This window comes from Rousettus aegyptiacus, unplaced genomic scaffold, assembly GCF_014176215.1.
Source record: "Rousettus aegyptiacus isolate mRouAeg1 unplaced genomic scaffold, mRouAeg1.p scaffold_m13_p_4, whole genome shotgun sequence".
NCBI classification, from domain to species: domain Eukaryota; kingdom Metazoa; phylum Chordata; class Mammalia; order Chiroptera; family Pteropodidae; genus Rousettus; species Rousettus aegyptiacus.
In genome coordinates, this window is record NW_023416307.1 from 47,916,958 (window position 1) to 47,933,581 (window position 16,624).

The 16,624-nt window shown below is 32.1% G+C and overlaps 1 protein-coding gene and 1 pseudogene across 4 annotated transcripts in view; both read left to right on the forward strand.

The window, feature by feature from the left end:
• Positions 1–16,419, forward strand: part of OPA1 (OPA1 mitochondrial dynamin like GTPase) — an 81,539-nt gene extending 65,120 nt beyond the window's left edge. For all 4 annotated transcript variants that reach the window (XM_016136349.2, XM_016136351.2, XM_016136350.2 and 1 more), the window contains 2 exons: positions 11,099–11,173; positions 13,380–16,419. In XM_016136349.2, the coding sequence (XP_015991835.1) occupies positions 11,099–11,163 (65 nt within the window). In that variant the 3' untranslated portion in view covers positions 11,164–11,173; positions 13,380–16,419. The remainder of the gene's footprint in view (positions 1–11,098; positions 11,174–13,379) is intronic.
• On the forward strand, positions 12,897–13,015 carry LOC118602402 (annotated as a pseudogene).
• Positions 16,420–16,624: the final 205 nt, after the last annotated feature.

A 16,624-nucleotide genomic window follows, 5' to 3' on the forward strand; every position in this document is an offset into this window, starting at 1 on the left:
TGGTCCACAGCCCAGGGATAGGGACTCCTGTTCTACACTGCCAGGCGAAAGAGTGACAATTTCATTTCTCTTAGAGAGCAGCTTGCATTTGCTACATTCACCCTTATACCCACCCACTCTCTTGCTAACATCTTGTGTAAGCGGCTTTCATCCCTAGCAAAACCACTTTCTGGTCACCAATGATTTCCTAATTGCCAGTTTACCAAAACACTTTCATAATTTTTTTATGTTTGTTAGGAATTTTTAAGTTGATTGGTATAGTTTCATTTGCATTTTTATACTTTTTTTGGCATGGTTATTAGTAGAAATGAGTATATTTGGGAAATGGAAAGATTGAAATGTTTCTCTTCTTCCCTACGGAGTAAATAAGGTACCTTCTTTCTGTTTTATGTTATTAGTGTTTGATACTTCAAGGCATCTTCTCAGTGTAAAAGTGATTAAATTTTTGTATACTGCCTCTGTGAAATAATATTTTTCATCATAAAGTGAAATTACCAAATTAAAGGAATATGTGAAGGATTATTTTTACCTCGAGTCTGCATAGATGGAGTAGACTCTGCTTTATGTTGTAGCCGAGAGAGAGACAGACAGACAGACAGACAGGCACAAAGAATAAAGTAATCCTCAGGGAGAGTCCTTTGTGTTAAAGTAGTAGTTATTTACACACAGAATTCCACATCATGAGCATGAATGGTGTGCTTTCCCAAGTTATGGATGAGAAAATCCAGACTTAAAATGGGGATTTAAGAGTCAAGCACATTTTTCATGGCCTGTTTTTTCAAGGCAACTTTGAAGGATATTTATCAGTTGGTACAAGATTAAAAGAATATTTACCTCTGTGTAATCTTATACAAGCTATTGGTACTCAGTACCTTAATAGGAAGTATATTTTTACTTTAAACTCGTGTTTTAACTGATCAAAAGTAAGAATAAAGATAGGAAAGATCTCTTCAATAATTTATGGATTGAATTTTTAATTTATCATTTTAAAGTAGGTATTATTTATGTGTTATTATGACATGTGTTCATGTGAATATTCTTATGTGTAAAAAAGGGCATTGCACATAATTAAAGCTAGAAATTAGGCTGTTTCTTTTTTTTTCCCATTGCTAATAATGCTTACCACTTAGTGACTTGAGTTCAGAATGAAATAAAATCTTTTTGAATTTGAGATTAAACTTTTATTTATTTTGTTTTTTAATTGTTTTATGAATTCTCTCCATTTCTAAAATGGAAATAAATAGACCCAGTCATCAAAAACTAAATCCATTCACAAACAATCCTTTGGCCTGTGAAACAGTATATTAAAAAAATAAAATTAAGCAAGACATGAATATTTTTTTTTGAAAAGAATGATATTGAAGGAAGAATTGTTTCACACTGAATTTGTAACCTCTGTGAAATAAGATTCTCAAGGTAGTTTGAGAGAGGATTAAAGACAAAAGGAATTTTAATTTTTTACTATTTTATACATTTCTAAACTTTCTTTTTCCCATGTGAGCATAATACAGAATTACCTCAGAAATTTCATATTCTTGATTATCATAGTCATATTAATGATGAAGCTAATTCATGATAGATCAATCCTAAAAGTGACAGAATATTTTCCCAAATAACCTCTTGGTGATAGTGACACCAAGAGACATTATGAGACCACATAGTAATTGTTCATCATTACACCCTCCTTAGTGGTTAGGATTCACTTTGATTCCTTCTCATTTCCAGCAACAGCCCATCATGGATCTATCATCTGTAAATGAATGGAAATCTTTTTTGAATTAGCGAAGTTTTCAAGCTTGTGCAACCCATTTAAGATAATAGATTTCCTCTCCCTCATTGTTACGTACTGTGTATGGAAATAGTCCATCTTAATTTCTCTTAGAACGGCCGCTTTATCTATTCCTTAGTTTTAATATTTTGAGTTGTTGGAAGAAATTGATATTTTTTATTTCCATTAGATCTTTTTTTCTGGCCCAAGGAATTCAAGTCTTTTTTAGTCTCTTTTTATGTCTCTCCTTTTTAGTCTTTCCTTTGACATCAGTTTATACTCTGAGTCATATGTACAAATTGTACCTGTTTTCACTGAAGTTAAAGTACCAGAATTTTATTAGTTTTAATCCTTTTATTAGCACAGAGCTAGTACATATACATGTGGAAAATTAGAAAATATAGGTGGCAGACTTTTTAAAACAGTTACCACTACCCAGAGATAACCACCGTAACACTGTATTCTAACAAGTTTTTTAATGTGGTCTGAGAGACATGATTTTTGTCACATTTCTGGAGCACATTTTCATGAAGACATCTTAGGCTGGCCTTCTCTTATACCTCAAATCTTCAGTTCATTGTCATTGCTCCTGTTTCTGGTTTCTCATATCTCAGAGTAGGTTAAATTTCTCTTCCTTTTCTTGATATAAACTTATTTCAGAGGGAAAAGAAAGATTCACTGAGAGGAAAAGCAGTGTTAGTGAAAATGAAACCTATAGTACTAGTTACTTTATAAATAGGTCAGGTATTCCAGAGGCTATGTTGTAGCAAAATATGTACAGAAAACTGTTCTCCTTTAAAAGTTCATCCCCACCTGTATTCAAGACCCTGGCATTCTCTGTGTGTGTTTGTGCCTTCAGTATGTCTCTCCTTTCTTCAAAAATGTTCAGGTCATTCCCATCTTAAAACTGTTGGATTGATTCTTCAATGAGCTCTAGCTACTTGTGATCTTGATTCTCTTTTAAACAGAAAAACCTTTTCGAATGTTTGCCTGCTGCCTCCACTTTTAACCATCCCACTCTATTCTTAACTTTGTAATCTTTTATTCTCACTTTGCTGAAATTGTTTTTTTCTGAAATTGCTGACAATTAAGAGAAAGCAATGAGCTAGGAGAGCATTCAGAAATAGAAAATATTCTCATGTTACTGCATCGTTTGGTACTTTGGAATCCGAATGCTTCTTGGAACTCTATCTGTTTCTTACATTTGTATAGAGTTTTACACATTACAAAATGTGTTATGTGTGTTCATTTTTGTGCCTTGTAAAGGCAGATGAGGCTTATAAGGTATGATCCCCATTGTTCACATGGGGAAATTGATATTCATTGAGGGAAATGATTTATCCAGTTATCTGAATAGTTGTGGCAAAGCTGGGGCTAACAACATGTGTTATAGATAGCATCTTTTTAGATTTGTTTTGGGATTTTGTTCATCATTAGTCTTTGGTTTTGTGCTTGTGGATGATTACCAAGTTCATATAATTTGACTTTCTTTTTTATATTATTTTCAGTGTGTTCATTTTAGAGTCTACTCTCCTAGTTAAACTAATCATTAAGTATCTTGAACAATGAATTTGTCTCCTCAAGACATGTAATGGTTTCATTCCTCAAAAAAAGATAGCCAGTTTATAAATCTATATATTCTTATTACTATTTCAATTTTTCAATTTTCCTTTTTATTAGAAAAAAAAATTGTGACCTAAAAAGGAAAGGCGATTTTCTAAATTAATGAATATATAAAATTAATTCTGAAATTATTTTCATTTCTTTGAGCCTAATTATGATGGCTTATGAAACTAGTATCAGTAATGATACCTCCTTATAGATGGTTGTGAAATATAACAACTGATAACTTATGAAAGCCTCACAAAATATGAATGCCTGATAAGTTTAATAATGCTTTAATGCACCATTTTATTTAAGAGATATAATTATATTTCACTTTTTCTTCTCATCTCAATTCATAACTTTATTAAAGACTAATTTTTTAATTTTATATTTTTTCATAAACTTTTAGCTTAGTTCATAAATCTAGAATTACATACTCTTCTTGCATTACTTTCTTTTACTTTTAAAATTACATTAATGAGCTGACTGTTTAAGAATCATTCTCATGATTCATTCATCTGTTACGTCTCCTTTTTAAAGCTTCAGCACTGAAGGTCTTTTGACAAACCAATATTTATAACAGTTTGACAGCAGGATGAGGAACAGCGTTTGTCTTTGTAACAGCTTGAAGAAAGACCCTTTCCAGGACCCAGTCATGCAGTTACAATCTTGACCTCTTTCTTATGCTGGGAACATACATACAGCAGCACCTCCCATGTGTTTTCTTGTCCCATTGACTGTCCATTCACTTCCCATCTGTTTTGCAGTCTTAAAGGAACAGAAGGGGCCCTCTTCTTATAAATCTGTCTTTGCAAGTGATAAATGATGTCCTGTCTCTTTAAGGGCTGCCTGGGTGGTTTTCCTTTTCTTAAAATATTTCAACTTTCCTCCTAACAAAATTCAGAATAAAATATACTTTTAAGAATAGGAGGAAATAGAAAACAAAGAAATGATGGATTATTTTAAAACCTTAATTGATTGGGACTGAATATGTTGCTGGTCATTAGACTAAAGCTTTCCTAATTAATTACTTAAATCATATTTTTAAATTGTATTGATATTTAGGTTTTTCAGCAGGGACAGTGTATTCATTTTGAGATAGTGTAATATTTAAACTCTTTTTGGAGAAAATAAGGCAAATTATTATTGAGTTAGCATATAAAATAGCTTTTAAAGATTTTTTTTTTTCACCATAATGTAACTAATTTGGAGCATTTTATGTCCTGGATACAAAATAAAATAATTCACAGTAGAAGATTATAATCTTATGATAGAATCTGTCTACCTCTTACATTTAAAAAGATGATCATGAATCTAAAAATTTTTCTTTTGTTGATGAAAATAAATAAGTATACATATTTACCCTTGGATTTTACAAGAATTGAGCAGAAATTAATTAATTTTTCCTCCTATGCAGAAATATTCATAGATGTTTAATACAGATATTGCCCCCTGAAATATTCTTAAATGACTGCTATAAAAAGCATTACCAGTATACAAAGACCACTTTTAGAATATTAGTATAGGTATTCCGAGTACCTGAGAGAAATTTCATCAGTCCTCATAAAAGGAACACTGAATTATATGATACAGTGAATCAAATGACTGCATATAATCATGAATTTTTGGAGGTTCTTTAATGTTCTCAATATAGGCCAATGACATAAGCAATTCTGGGTGAAATCAAAATGATGCAGTCCAGATACTTAGCTACTTGGTTCGACTTATTTAAAGATGACATAATATATAGTATCTAGAGAAATAGATAAATTATACACCTCCTAGCCAATATTCCATAAATATTATTTTTTCTTATAGCTTAATCTTTTAGTAGATATCAGCAGAAAGTTCAAGGTTTTACAGTCATTGACATTAATAAGCACCAGGGATGGTGCTACTCTTTATTAGTGAAGGGCAGATCCATAAGAATTAATAGTTAGCTAAGTTGAAATTAGGATTGCCATCTACTTATAAAAAAGTTGAAGGGCCTGACAAATATAAAGGCCTGAGTATAAGGCTACTCTATGTTCATCCATACTGAAATCTTTTGGAGACTAGGCTTCAAAATATCAAGAAAGTATTTTAAGCAATTTTGATTATAATAGCCAAAAGGAGCTTGGTAGAAATGCTTACAGTTAAGAGAATTCAAAAAAAAGAGGAAGGCTGAATTTATCCATAAGTCACTTTGAGCTCTTTATATATTCAGCAGACATAAGTTATAATTTACCTCACAGACTTTCTTATGGCAGCTTTCTTTCTAAATCATACTGTTTTGGAGTCTGAAAATAGCAAATTTTTTTAATAATCATTTTCAATGTTTGAATAAACTACCAGCTAAGTCTCATCACTCAACAATGAATAAATGAACAATGAATATTCATGAGCATCTATTATATAGCAAGTGCTGTGCTAAGCTGAGTGCTTTTAAATAAAAGACTTTTTATAAGTATATAGTTCATACAAGCAGTCTCACTTCAATTCCTGGAAAAAAATGGTGTAAAACTGATCTTTCTAAAATGATTTATGTAGGCCCGTAAGTATAATATTATCATTTGTAATTGCATTTTTAACTAGGAACTTAACATGAAATTTAAAAAGATACTAAGTGACATACAGGCAATAAACAAGTTTAAAAGATGTAATAACGTCATCAGTTAGAATAGTATATTTCAGCCCTAGATTTTAAGGTAGTATGAGTTTTGGAATCTTCTGAACAGATTCCTTCATTAGAAATAAACTATGACTGACTCGTTTACAATCATAAGGTTAAAGGAATAGCTGGAACTAGAAACAAAGCTCTCCTGATCATAATATCGTATACCTTTTAATACATTTTGTCTTTATAAAAATCATGTAAAATAACTACCATATTGATTATTTAGGAGTGTTAGACCAGGGATTTCTAAATTTTTCTTTTTATCAAACACTTCCTTCGTTATTGAATATACCGAGAAGTCCATGTTTTAGAAGTCTTGTCTATGAGAATATACTTACTTATCTTCTTTTTAATTAGAAATGTAGAGTTACAATTATATCTCCTAATCAGCCTAAATAAATTATTGTTATAAGAGTAGATGTAATTCTAGCTCAAACAAGATTTCCACTTGAACTTTTGAGACAATGGAAATAACCTAAAGAACTTTGTTACCACTTTCACAGACCCCCTCGAAGTCTGAGACCCACCAGCTTTGAAATTACCATACCAGTCTCAGAGAGATTTCCGGAACATAGGAAATGATGCCTCCTTCTTCTATAATAAGCAGTATTCTGTTCGTCTTCATTAATGAGTCTGTGTAAAAATAATCATGCCCATTTGTAAGGAAAAAATTACAGGGCTAAGATTCAGAAAATAGGTGTTAGATTTAGTTATACACCTTTGACAATCAATCATTAGTTCTTCCTTTCCTTAATTGTAGAAGGTGTACCTTTTTTCTTGTGCTAAATCTAATATTTTGAGTGGAGTTTAATAAACTCGAATCCGGTCTCATTCACCTTTTTATGATGCTTTTCTTTCCTTGTTTCCCTGTACCTTAGATGATTCCTTTAATACTGAACTTCTAAAGACTTGTAGCATAATTGTCTAATAAAAAGCAAACCTTTTCAAGAACAACAGTATTTTATAATAAGTGTTTCTTTAATTTTCAGCCTTTAGTGAGCAGCTTTTTATAGCAGAATCTCACCTGTAAGGTTTCCTCAAGCTTGGTACAAAGTGTGTGTGCAGCATATTGTAAAACATTTCTGTTAAGGCACATTGGGGTCTTCGGATGTGTGGTTTGCTTAAAAGTACACTGCATCAGTAAGTTTGCGGGCTGTTTCTTCATGCTTTCTTTAAAAACATCAAAAGTTGTAAAAGGTCTATTTATTTCAGTGCATGTGGTAGTGTTTTGTGTGTGATTCTTTGTTCCTGTTCTAAACTGTTATTAACTACTAAAGTGAACCTTCTCCCGAGTTTGGCCTTTTGGTATTCACAGTGTATTCAAAACCTAATTACAGATTAGTCTATATTTGAGACTTTTAGAGCGAGTATCAGAAGACTCAAAAAGAATTTGAGAGTAGCAGTATCATTTCATGTGGAGATAAAGAGACCCAAAACATGAATGGGTGTCAAGTCATTTGAAGAAAAAAAGAGAAGGAACTTCATTCACTGAGACTGATGGTTTATGAGTTGGGGATTATGAGAATATTCATGACTCAATCAAGAAGCACAATGAATTGATGTTTGAAATAGTTCATCTTTTAAGTAAACATTGAATAAAGAGAAAGTAGACTCACTATTCACTACATGTAAAATTGACTATTTCAGTACAACTGAAATAGCAGGTTGTTAAACCTTTCCTGAGTTTGTTTAATTAAGTAGATCACATTTATAAGAATTCTCTATAAATATTTAATGCAAATATTTAATAAAAAAGGGAGTTTGGTAATATGTATATACATTTCTGTAGCAAAGTAATTTCCAATGCTAAAATAGCTAAATTCAATAAGATTGGGAGATTTGAAAACACTGTTAGTACTGGGACATTAATTTGGAAGGATCAGAAAGGGTTTTAGTTACTAACATTCAACCTTGATTTTTATGGGTAACTCAGTTTTCTGTGCAGCCAGATGGCATAGTAAGGATTTAAAAAAAACAGTGCTGAAAACATAATCAAAATTTAAAATAAGTGGATTCAAATATGGGAAATAATGCTGCATTTTATTTGTACTACAGCTTCCTTGCAAAGCCTGAAATCAGTTTTCTTTCTAAAGTGCTGTGTGTGTGTGTGTCTGTGTGTTTGTGTGTGTGTGTGTGTGTGTCTGTGTGTGTGTGTCTGTGTGTGTGTGTGTCTGTGTGTGTGTGTCTGTGTGTAGTCAGCATATTTTAGCCTTCTTAATAAGGTGCAGTAATTAAGTTCGTTTGTTTTTCCACTTGTATTGTGTTTTGCAACCTAAGGATTCTCTTTTTCGTGCTACTTATGTTGCTCAGGTGACCCACAGCGTGCCTTGATCTTCATTGTCTCTGTGTACCCTTGCCTCTTGTTCCCAGACTTGCTCCAGCTCGTGTGGCCCTGCCTTCTGCCCGCTTGGTCTCCAGTATAACATCCAAGAATTCTGTCAAATTTTTTTTTCTTGATAACTTTCAGCTCTTATTTTCTATGCTATTTTGGGGAGAACATCATTTATCATTTATCAGATATTTATTGAACATGTGTAGTGAGTCAGACATTATAGACACTGAAGACAGTGAACTTTTTTTTGTCAGTTTTCATACTCATATTGTTCTCAAGGGTTTCTCCAAATGTGTATAGTTCTGAAGAGGTAGTAATATTCATCAGAAGATGATAATGTATTGTACGTTTTTTAATCATCTCTAGAACTACTTAAGAGGTGCTCAGTAACTATTCTGTCCCTAATTTTTACCGAAGTATGTCTTATTTCACGTAAAGGCAAAACTTATGCACTTGAAATAATAGCATTTGTTTTGTTATCATTTAGAGTAACAAACATTAGATCTGGCAGCAGATCTAATGTGTGTTTCTGAACCAGAGGAATGTGGACAAACTTTTTAAGGGAAATTTTTTATTCTGTTGTTTTTATATAAAAGTTAAATACTCCTTTTACTTTCATTTAGAAAAAAACAAAGCTTATCTTTAATTTTAGAAGAATTCGAATTTGATTTAGACCCCACAGTTAGACACCTGCATCAGAGTGTTTCTCAGTCTCGTTCAGTACAAATAGATCTGACTCAGAACCGTCTCTTGTGAGTGAAGCTACTGTACCACCCGCTCACAGATAGTCTGTCCCCTGAGGATGGAGGTCATTGACAGGGCAAAAGAATGGATGGAGCTGGCCTTGCAGCTGCCTGATTGTCCTCAGATCATGGAACAAATAGAATCAGATTTCCTCTCTTCATACAGTATGGCTTTCCCAAGTAGAAATAGTTCTCAGTGAATATTTAGAGGAGCTACTGAGGCTCTAAACACCTGTTTTAGATTTCCATGTGTTGTGCTATTTAAGCTAGATGATTTTTTAAAGAGCCCATATATTTCCAGAATTCTATAAGACAATTTACAAAACTCTTTTTTCTCCTACCTCCCCTCCCCCCATTTTTAAAAAATTCTTCAACTGATGAACTGCGTAATGTGGAACTCTTAATATTCATTGAAGAAAATAGATGAAGCTGTTTCTAAGCAACTGAATGAATTAATTTTAAAAATAAAAATGTGGCATTATTTTGAGAAAGGAAGTATGTTTGCTGGTTTGACTGCTGTTTAAAAATACACAGACTAACAGAAAATATAAACTAAACATCCAAGAGATGGGTTGGGATTATTTTTTCTAGTTTGTCTAGTTTAACTTTATTTATAAAGAGTTAATGCTGCCTTTGCAAAACTATTACATATTTCTTCAGTGAACAGGTTGATTAAAACAATGGAGTTTATTTTTCTATAGATTTTGCATTAATCTCAAAATACCAAGAATTAGCATTATTAAATTACTGGGAAAAGAATATGAAGATATTATGTTCTTTTGATGCAGCCATGATAGGCCTTGTTGAATTCCTGTAATGCTAAGAAGTCATAAAAAGGACAGTTCTTCCTTTCATGGGCTAATCATTACAAGTGCTTTCTCACTGGTAAAAAAGAATACTTATATCTTTAATTGCCAGTTATTTATTTTTAAATGTAAAAAATATAAATGTTGAATGTTAATGCATCTTATTTGATTTTTCTATAGCTATAAAGTAGAATACTTTGCAGTTTTCTATCTAGATCGGTAGCTTTGAAATAGTCACTTCAATTGTTAATTCCCACTCATAGGTTAAATTGTGTTAAAAGGACAAAAATATTTGTTACTGTTCTTATAATAACCTGTATTTTAAAATAAAAGTTGCATGAGTAAGTTAGCAATGAAGTAGAATAAATCATGACTTTTCCATTTTTAATACTGGGAGATTGATATGTACGGTGAGTAGTTTGCATTTGTAAAGGAAATCTTTACATTTCAGAGAGAAATTAAAGATTTGATTAAATTTGAAAACCTAAAATCAAGTAAAATAATCTGTCTTCAGTGGCTCTGGTGTTTTTAAACCTTCCTTTCTACATTCATAGCTAGAAAAGTACATTTTTATATGTACTTTTAAGGTGTTATTGCCCTTTTCATGTTGCAGATATTTCCTACAAATTTCTTTTGTCTTTTAATTTTAGGACATTTTGCTGTAAAAGGTATACATTTTAATATGGTCATATTGACTGATCTCTTCCTTTGTAACTCTTTCCATTACTTTATACCTAGAAAATCATTTCCTAGTTGACGGTTTACTCATCTGTATTCTCTCTTCATTTTAAAAAATGGTTGCATTATTTTATATTTGCCTCTATTCCAGATATTGCTGACTCCTAGGTTGGACTTCAAAGACTCTAAGAACTCAAAATTCTATATATAATAGTATACATATTTATATGTTCATTTTTCTGTGTAAGATTTCATAACTTCTATTAGAATTTCAAAAGTGTCTTTCATAAACCCTGTCCTCCTCTCCTTTCCAAAAAAAAAAAAAGAGCTACTACAATTCATTTAAACTTTATCTGGATATAGTTGGTCTGCGGTGCTAAGGCACTTTTTTCTACTTTTCCCAAATAAAGTATCCCAAACCATTTACTGAGTAAAATAATTATCTCCTATGATTTGTGATGCCTTTGAAAAATAAATTTGGTTTTAATTTACTTCTTTTTATCTCTACAGAGAAAGTTAGAGAAATTCAAGAAAAACTCGATGCTTTTATTGAAGCTCTTCATCAGGAGAAATAAATTGTAATAAGTGAGTAAAAGTCCTCTTTCTGCGTTGGTACTGATTAGACACAAAATTTATATTTTAAATTTATTTTAACAGTTTATTCTCCTTGACTATATATCCCGTTTGCTCCTTAATAATAATTTTAATGGCAGTAATCCCTGAAACTAGATTCTGAATTCCATGTATTTTCTTTGAATAACTTGATTGCTTCTGGCTGAACAAAAAAATATCTTCTAGAACTCATTTTGAACAGAACAGAAGTGAACAAAGATATTTTATAATATGCATGTGGCTCAAATTTTCTACATGTAAAGAATGGAACTATAGCTCTCATTATTGTATTCCTCATTGTTCATATTTGATTGATAATTATGTGTATGTTAACTTGCAAAGCTTTTTATTTGGCTTGACTAAAAATTTTACTAGTTCTTTATCTTACTCTCTTATATTTAAAAACATTTAGATAAACTTTTTTCCTATTTAAAGTAACTTAGAAAGGCTTAGAATTTAGTACTCTTCTGAATGTGTGGATTCTCTTGTCTAATTTTGTAGTCTGGCATTAGAAGCGTGTTCGCAATAAAATATTGTATATTCAAAGACTTTTCTTAGGAGCATAGTCAATTATTAATTATTGCTGAAGAATTATAATTAGTAGTTCATTCGCTTTTATTGAAAAAGTTGAGAGAGGGAAAATGCTGTGGTTAAGACATTATTACTTATTTAAAATATTAATCACTTTATTTGTGAGCCTTGCCTATAGGCATCCTGCAACACAGGCAGAATTGGAAGGAATAGAAATGCGAAGATCCCCTCCCTAGCTTCACTCAGTTCAGAAAAGGCCCTTAAACCAAACTACCTACTTCTACTGTAGAGGCAATATATTTGAGAAAGCAAGCTACAAAGGGAAGCACAATTCAGTCCAACAGTCCAACAGCAATGAATGAGAGAGGCAGGAGTTAGAAAGCTTTGGAGTACTGCTTTGTTACGTTGTTTTGTTTGTCTCTTTCATAAGACAAGACAGATGTACAGATATATACAAAAATATACCTAGAAACTAAATATAAATATCTTTAACACAAGCCAAAAATAATTCAGTGCTTTTAAGTGTCTGTGTTTGTAAATGTTTTATGTAACTTCAATATATGAAAATTTTCTCTTAAAACCATAAAGTGTTATGATACCTTCCTCATCATTTACTATCAGTAGTTAATGTTAGAGATCAACATTTGAGAGCCTTCTTGATTTGGAGATTCTCCTCTTCAGCACCAGACTTCACTTGATATTTTTGTTTACAAATGTGTTTTTTGGGGGGATGGGTGGGAGTTGGGAAGTATGATGTCACAGAAACCCTAATAAAAATATAGCTACATTTCTGCCTTTTTGATGAAATGAGGAAACCCAGCCAGTGTTTTACACAATAGTCAGTGTCACTTCCCTAAGCAGGTTACTTTGACATCTGGAGTTACCGTTGTTGCTGGGAACAAGCCCTTTTCTTCCAGGTGGTGATGGTAGTTGCGTACAGGGGAACCATCCCAACTTTCTCTGTTCTCTACTTGTCTGTAGTCTCCAAGGCCCTTCTCATCCCTTGGGATTTATGACTGTGAACTGTTACAAATATCTATGAATTGGACAGATGATCTTTCAAATGTACCTTGCAAATCCATTTAAAAGAATAAATCTGGCAAAATCTGGCCTTGCTTCATTCTGACCATTTATAAAAGTTACCAAGAATCTTGAATAGTTTCTCGTCTATGGCCATGCCACCCTGAATGTGCCCAATCTCATCTGATCTCAGAAACTAAGTAGGGTCGGGCCTGGTTAGTACTTGCATGGGAGACCACCTAGGAATACCAGGTGCTGTAAGCATTTAAAAAAAAAAAAAAAAAGTTTCTCAGCCACAGTTGTAATATATGTAGCATTCCTCAGCCTGATACTTTTAAGTAACTAATTCAGATACTTGGTCAAAATTGTTTATACCCAATATAGTCATACAAAGATTCCTTCTACTGATCAGTTTTAATATACTATTTTTACTTTTTTTTCTCTAAGAAATTAATTTCAGTATTTTTTTATTCATATATCATGTTTTATAAAATCATGTTATATGTGGTAGACAATATTTAAAGCTTAATAAAACTAGCAAACTTAAGTAATTAAGCTTCAGTGTTTTTGTGATCATGCAGTATTGTCTCCCTTGATTTAAATTTATCAAATGTGTTTATTTTCGCAGAATCCTACTCATAATGTCATCACCTCTGCATAAATCTGAAGAAAGAAAACTCCAAAGTCTTTTGTCCTTCCTTTTTTTCTTCTGCTATTCCACCTTTCTAAACGTGAAATAAAGTCATGGGATAAAAATAATTTAATTTATGTGTGTTAGAGGCACTTTAACCAGCAGCTGCCTTTTGAATGGAAGAACAGGGGAAATGGCATTAACATCCTATTTTATTGTACTGAAGTGACAAATTGGGATAATGTAAGTGATATGACCATTAGGTTTAACCCTTAAAGATACGAAATTTGCTCGCCTGCTTGTTGTCTCACTTGTGGTGGCTCTAGTTCAATGAATTCATTAGCCGATATTACTCCACATCATTTTTTTTTTTCCAGAAAAAGAATGCTAAGTGTTCTGAAATAAAACTTACAGCAATTTTCTAAAAGCTATCTACTGTATATAAAATGATGGTAACCTGCTAAGTTGTTGTCTATATCTATAATGTTCTATATCCAGAAACTCTTTGACCATGATAATTTAATTTATATTCATCATGTGAAAAAAAACTAGTTAACAAAAGTTAACCCCTCAAATAGGATAATTTGGATTACAGCAATTCTCTGTATATTCAGTGAAAGAGATTTCAGCCCTTCGTCGACAGCTTACAGAGTTGCCTTAGAAGCTAAGTGACTGGCAGCTTATGATTCGTATTTGATTCGGTTGATGTTTTTGTACTCCCTGTATCCATTTGAAATTCATTCATTTTGGACATTGTATACTTAAGCTGGGCTTTCTGTTAACAATGTTTTGTACCTGTTGACAGAGCTATTGGATTGTGAAACAGAAGAAGGAAGATTAAGAGTAATCAATTGACTAATTACGTTTAAATTATCATCAAACATTTCAACTAGGCATCAGAAAAAGGCTTTCTTTCATAAGACTGTATTTTAAATAGAAATTATTTCAACAATTAGAATAATGTTGACCATCCCCCTCTTAGCTGAACATCTAAAGAAAATATAAAGTTTAATTTATTGCAGTTCAATTACAGTGGTACTCTCACTTCATTTTCATGTTGTATATAATGTTTTTTTTTTTATTGGCTAAAGGACTTTAAAGCAAAGAAATATGCCATTTTTGACTTAAAATGTCTTTCTCATTTAACTCTGTTCTTTGCTGTCATTTAATTAAGCGTTTATCATTCTAATAAAAATGCACATTATGTGACAGTTTTTATTTTACAGTTTATTTAATTTTATAATTCTCTTGGTATTATAGTGTGTAACAGTTCCTTTCCCACTTTTTAAATTTAACATCAATACAAATAGAGATCTTTGTGTGATCTCTCTCAAGATCTGACACTTAATATGCAAGGTTGAAGAATATCACAAAATAGTTCAGAAATTGTGACCAGTAAATATTTATTTTATACAGTTTGGTATGAAAAGCAGATCCAGCTTTCAGCAGCTGGTAGAAGTATACATTGTAATATGGTAGATGAGCACTCATGAACATTTCCTGTGTCTTTTAGATCCAGGGATAGTGGATGAACAGAAAGAGAGTAGAGCCCTGGAGTCTGTACAGAGATTAAGAGATGAACTCCCTGGTTGACTCCTTCTAACCTGTGCTGGCTAGTAGGTAAACCAACCCCTTCACTGAAGGAGACATCATGCAGTTATTCCTTTGTAGTTGTAAAACACAACCACTTTAAAACCGAAAACCTATTTCTAAATCAAAAAAGGGATAGGACCCTATTTGTGTATTTCTGTGAGCCCTAGATAAGAAAAAGTGCCCTCAACTACATTTCTACAGATTTCTGCCAAGCAAAAGGCTGATGTTAAGTCAGTACTTTTATCACATCCCTTTGTATAAACTTAAGAAAGTGGGCGGGGGGGGGGAGGGATATGGTGTCTATTTCTTTGAGATCAGTGTTTGTAATTTAAATATATAAATACATTAAAATATTATTTAAAATCCCATATAAGAGTCCAGACATTTCCCCTATCTTCTCAGTAATAGGACATCTCTTGTGGATAAATTCTTTTTTTTTTTTTTTGCTGATCTCATACTAACATGCCTTTTTTTTTTCCTTGAAAGCTAGGTATTTATTAAATGCAGATGTTATTAAAAGAAAAAGAGAAATTCACATTTTCATCAGTAAACACCATGTGCTGTGTTCGTAGTTCAAAAATTACAAATGATTCAAATTTAAATACATCACTTCAGAAATTCAATATATAGAAGTTAAATTCTAACTAGACAAGGAATTATTTGTTTTTCATGTCATGATTTGCAAAGACTAGAGTGAACAAAGCTCTATTTGGAACACTGAACAACTATAAATAAATTATATCTAAAATTTACTTTGTTGGGGTATCAATTTTAAAAATCAACATATGTAGGCAGTGTGCAATAAGAAACAAGTTCTCCCTACTTCATGGTTGAACCAATGGAGCTATACTTATAGGGGAGCAATCATCCTTTTTTAGTAGCTTAATTATATTCTCTTTGTATTACCCTTTCCAGGCTTTAACAGACTTCTTCCCACAAATAATTTATCCTCCAAATGCAAATTATGAATAGGGTAAAAGTGAGTAGGGAACATTGCGGAGTGGTGTTTCCTAACCTTATAATTTGAGAACTTTACAAACGATAAGATTCAAAGTGTAGGTTTAAAAAATAAATTCCTTGATTAGTTAATAATTTTATATTTATTTATATTAGATTGATTTATCTGTGAAAGGAAATATGGTATTTTAGTTTTCCGATAAAGGGGATCAAAGTAATGCTTTTTATCTCAATCTCTAAGCTGGCATATGCTGTAGTTTCAGATACTTTCGCAGTATGGAAATGTGCTTACAAATATGCTTACCTTTTGAACAATCATGGCTATGTTTAAATATTTTAAATAACCTTGTTTTGTGCACTGTGAGTGAACTTTGTATTATTTTTAAAAACCTTCACACTACATGATGTTATTGCAATTTATATCTTGCCTGTGCTTGATCTAAGGTCATTTGTGTAGATGAGAAATTAAAGATATTCTACAAAGAGAGCATCTTTTAAGTTTTTTCTGTTTTAATGAGGGAGAGAGAGAGTGAAAGAGAGAGAGAGAAACCTCTGCATCTGCAGTCATAATTTGACCCCACAGTGTAACCAGATTCAGGTCTAACCAGCCGCTTACTGAGGCTCTTCTCCAAATGCTTTAATTTCACATGCTTCATACTCACAGTTGTTATCCATGGTCAAACAATGCTTTC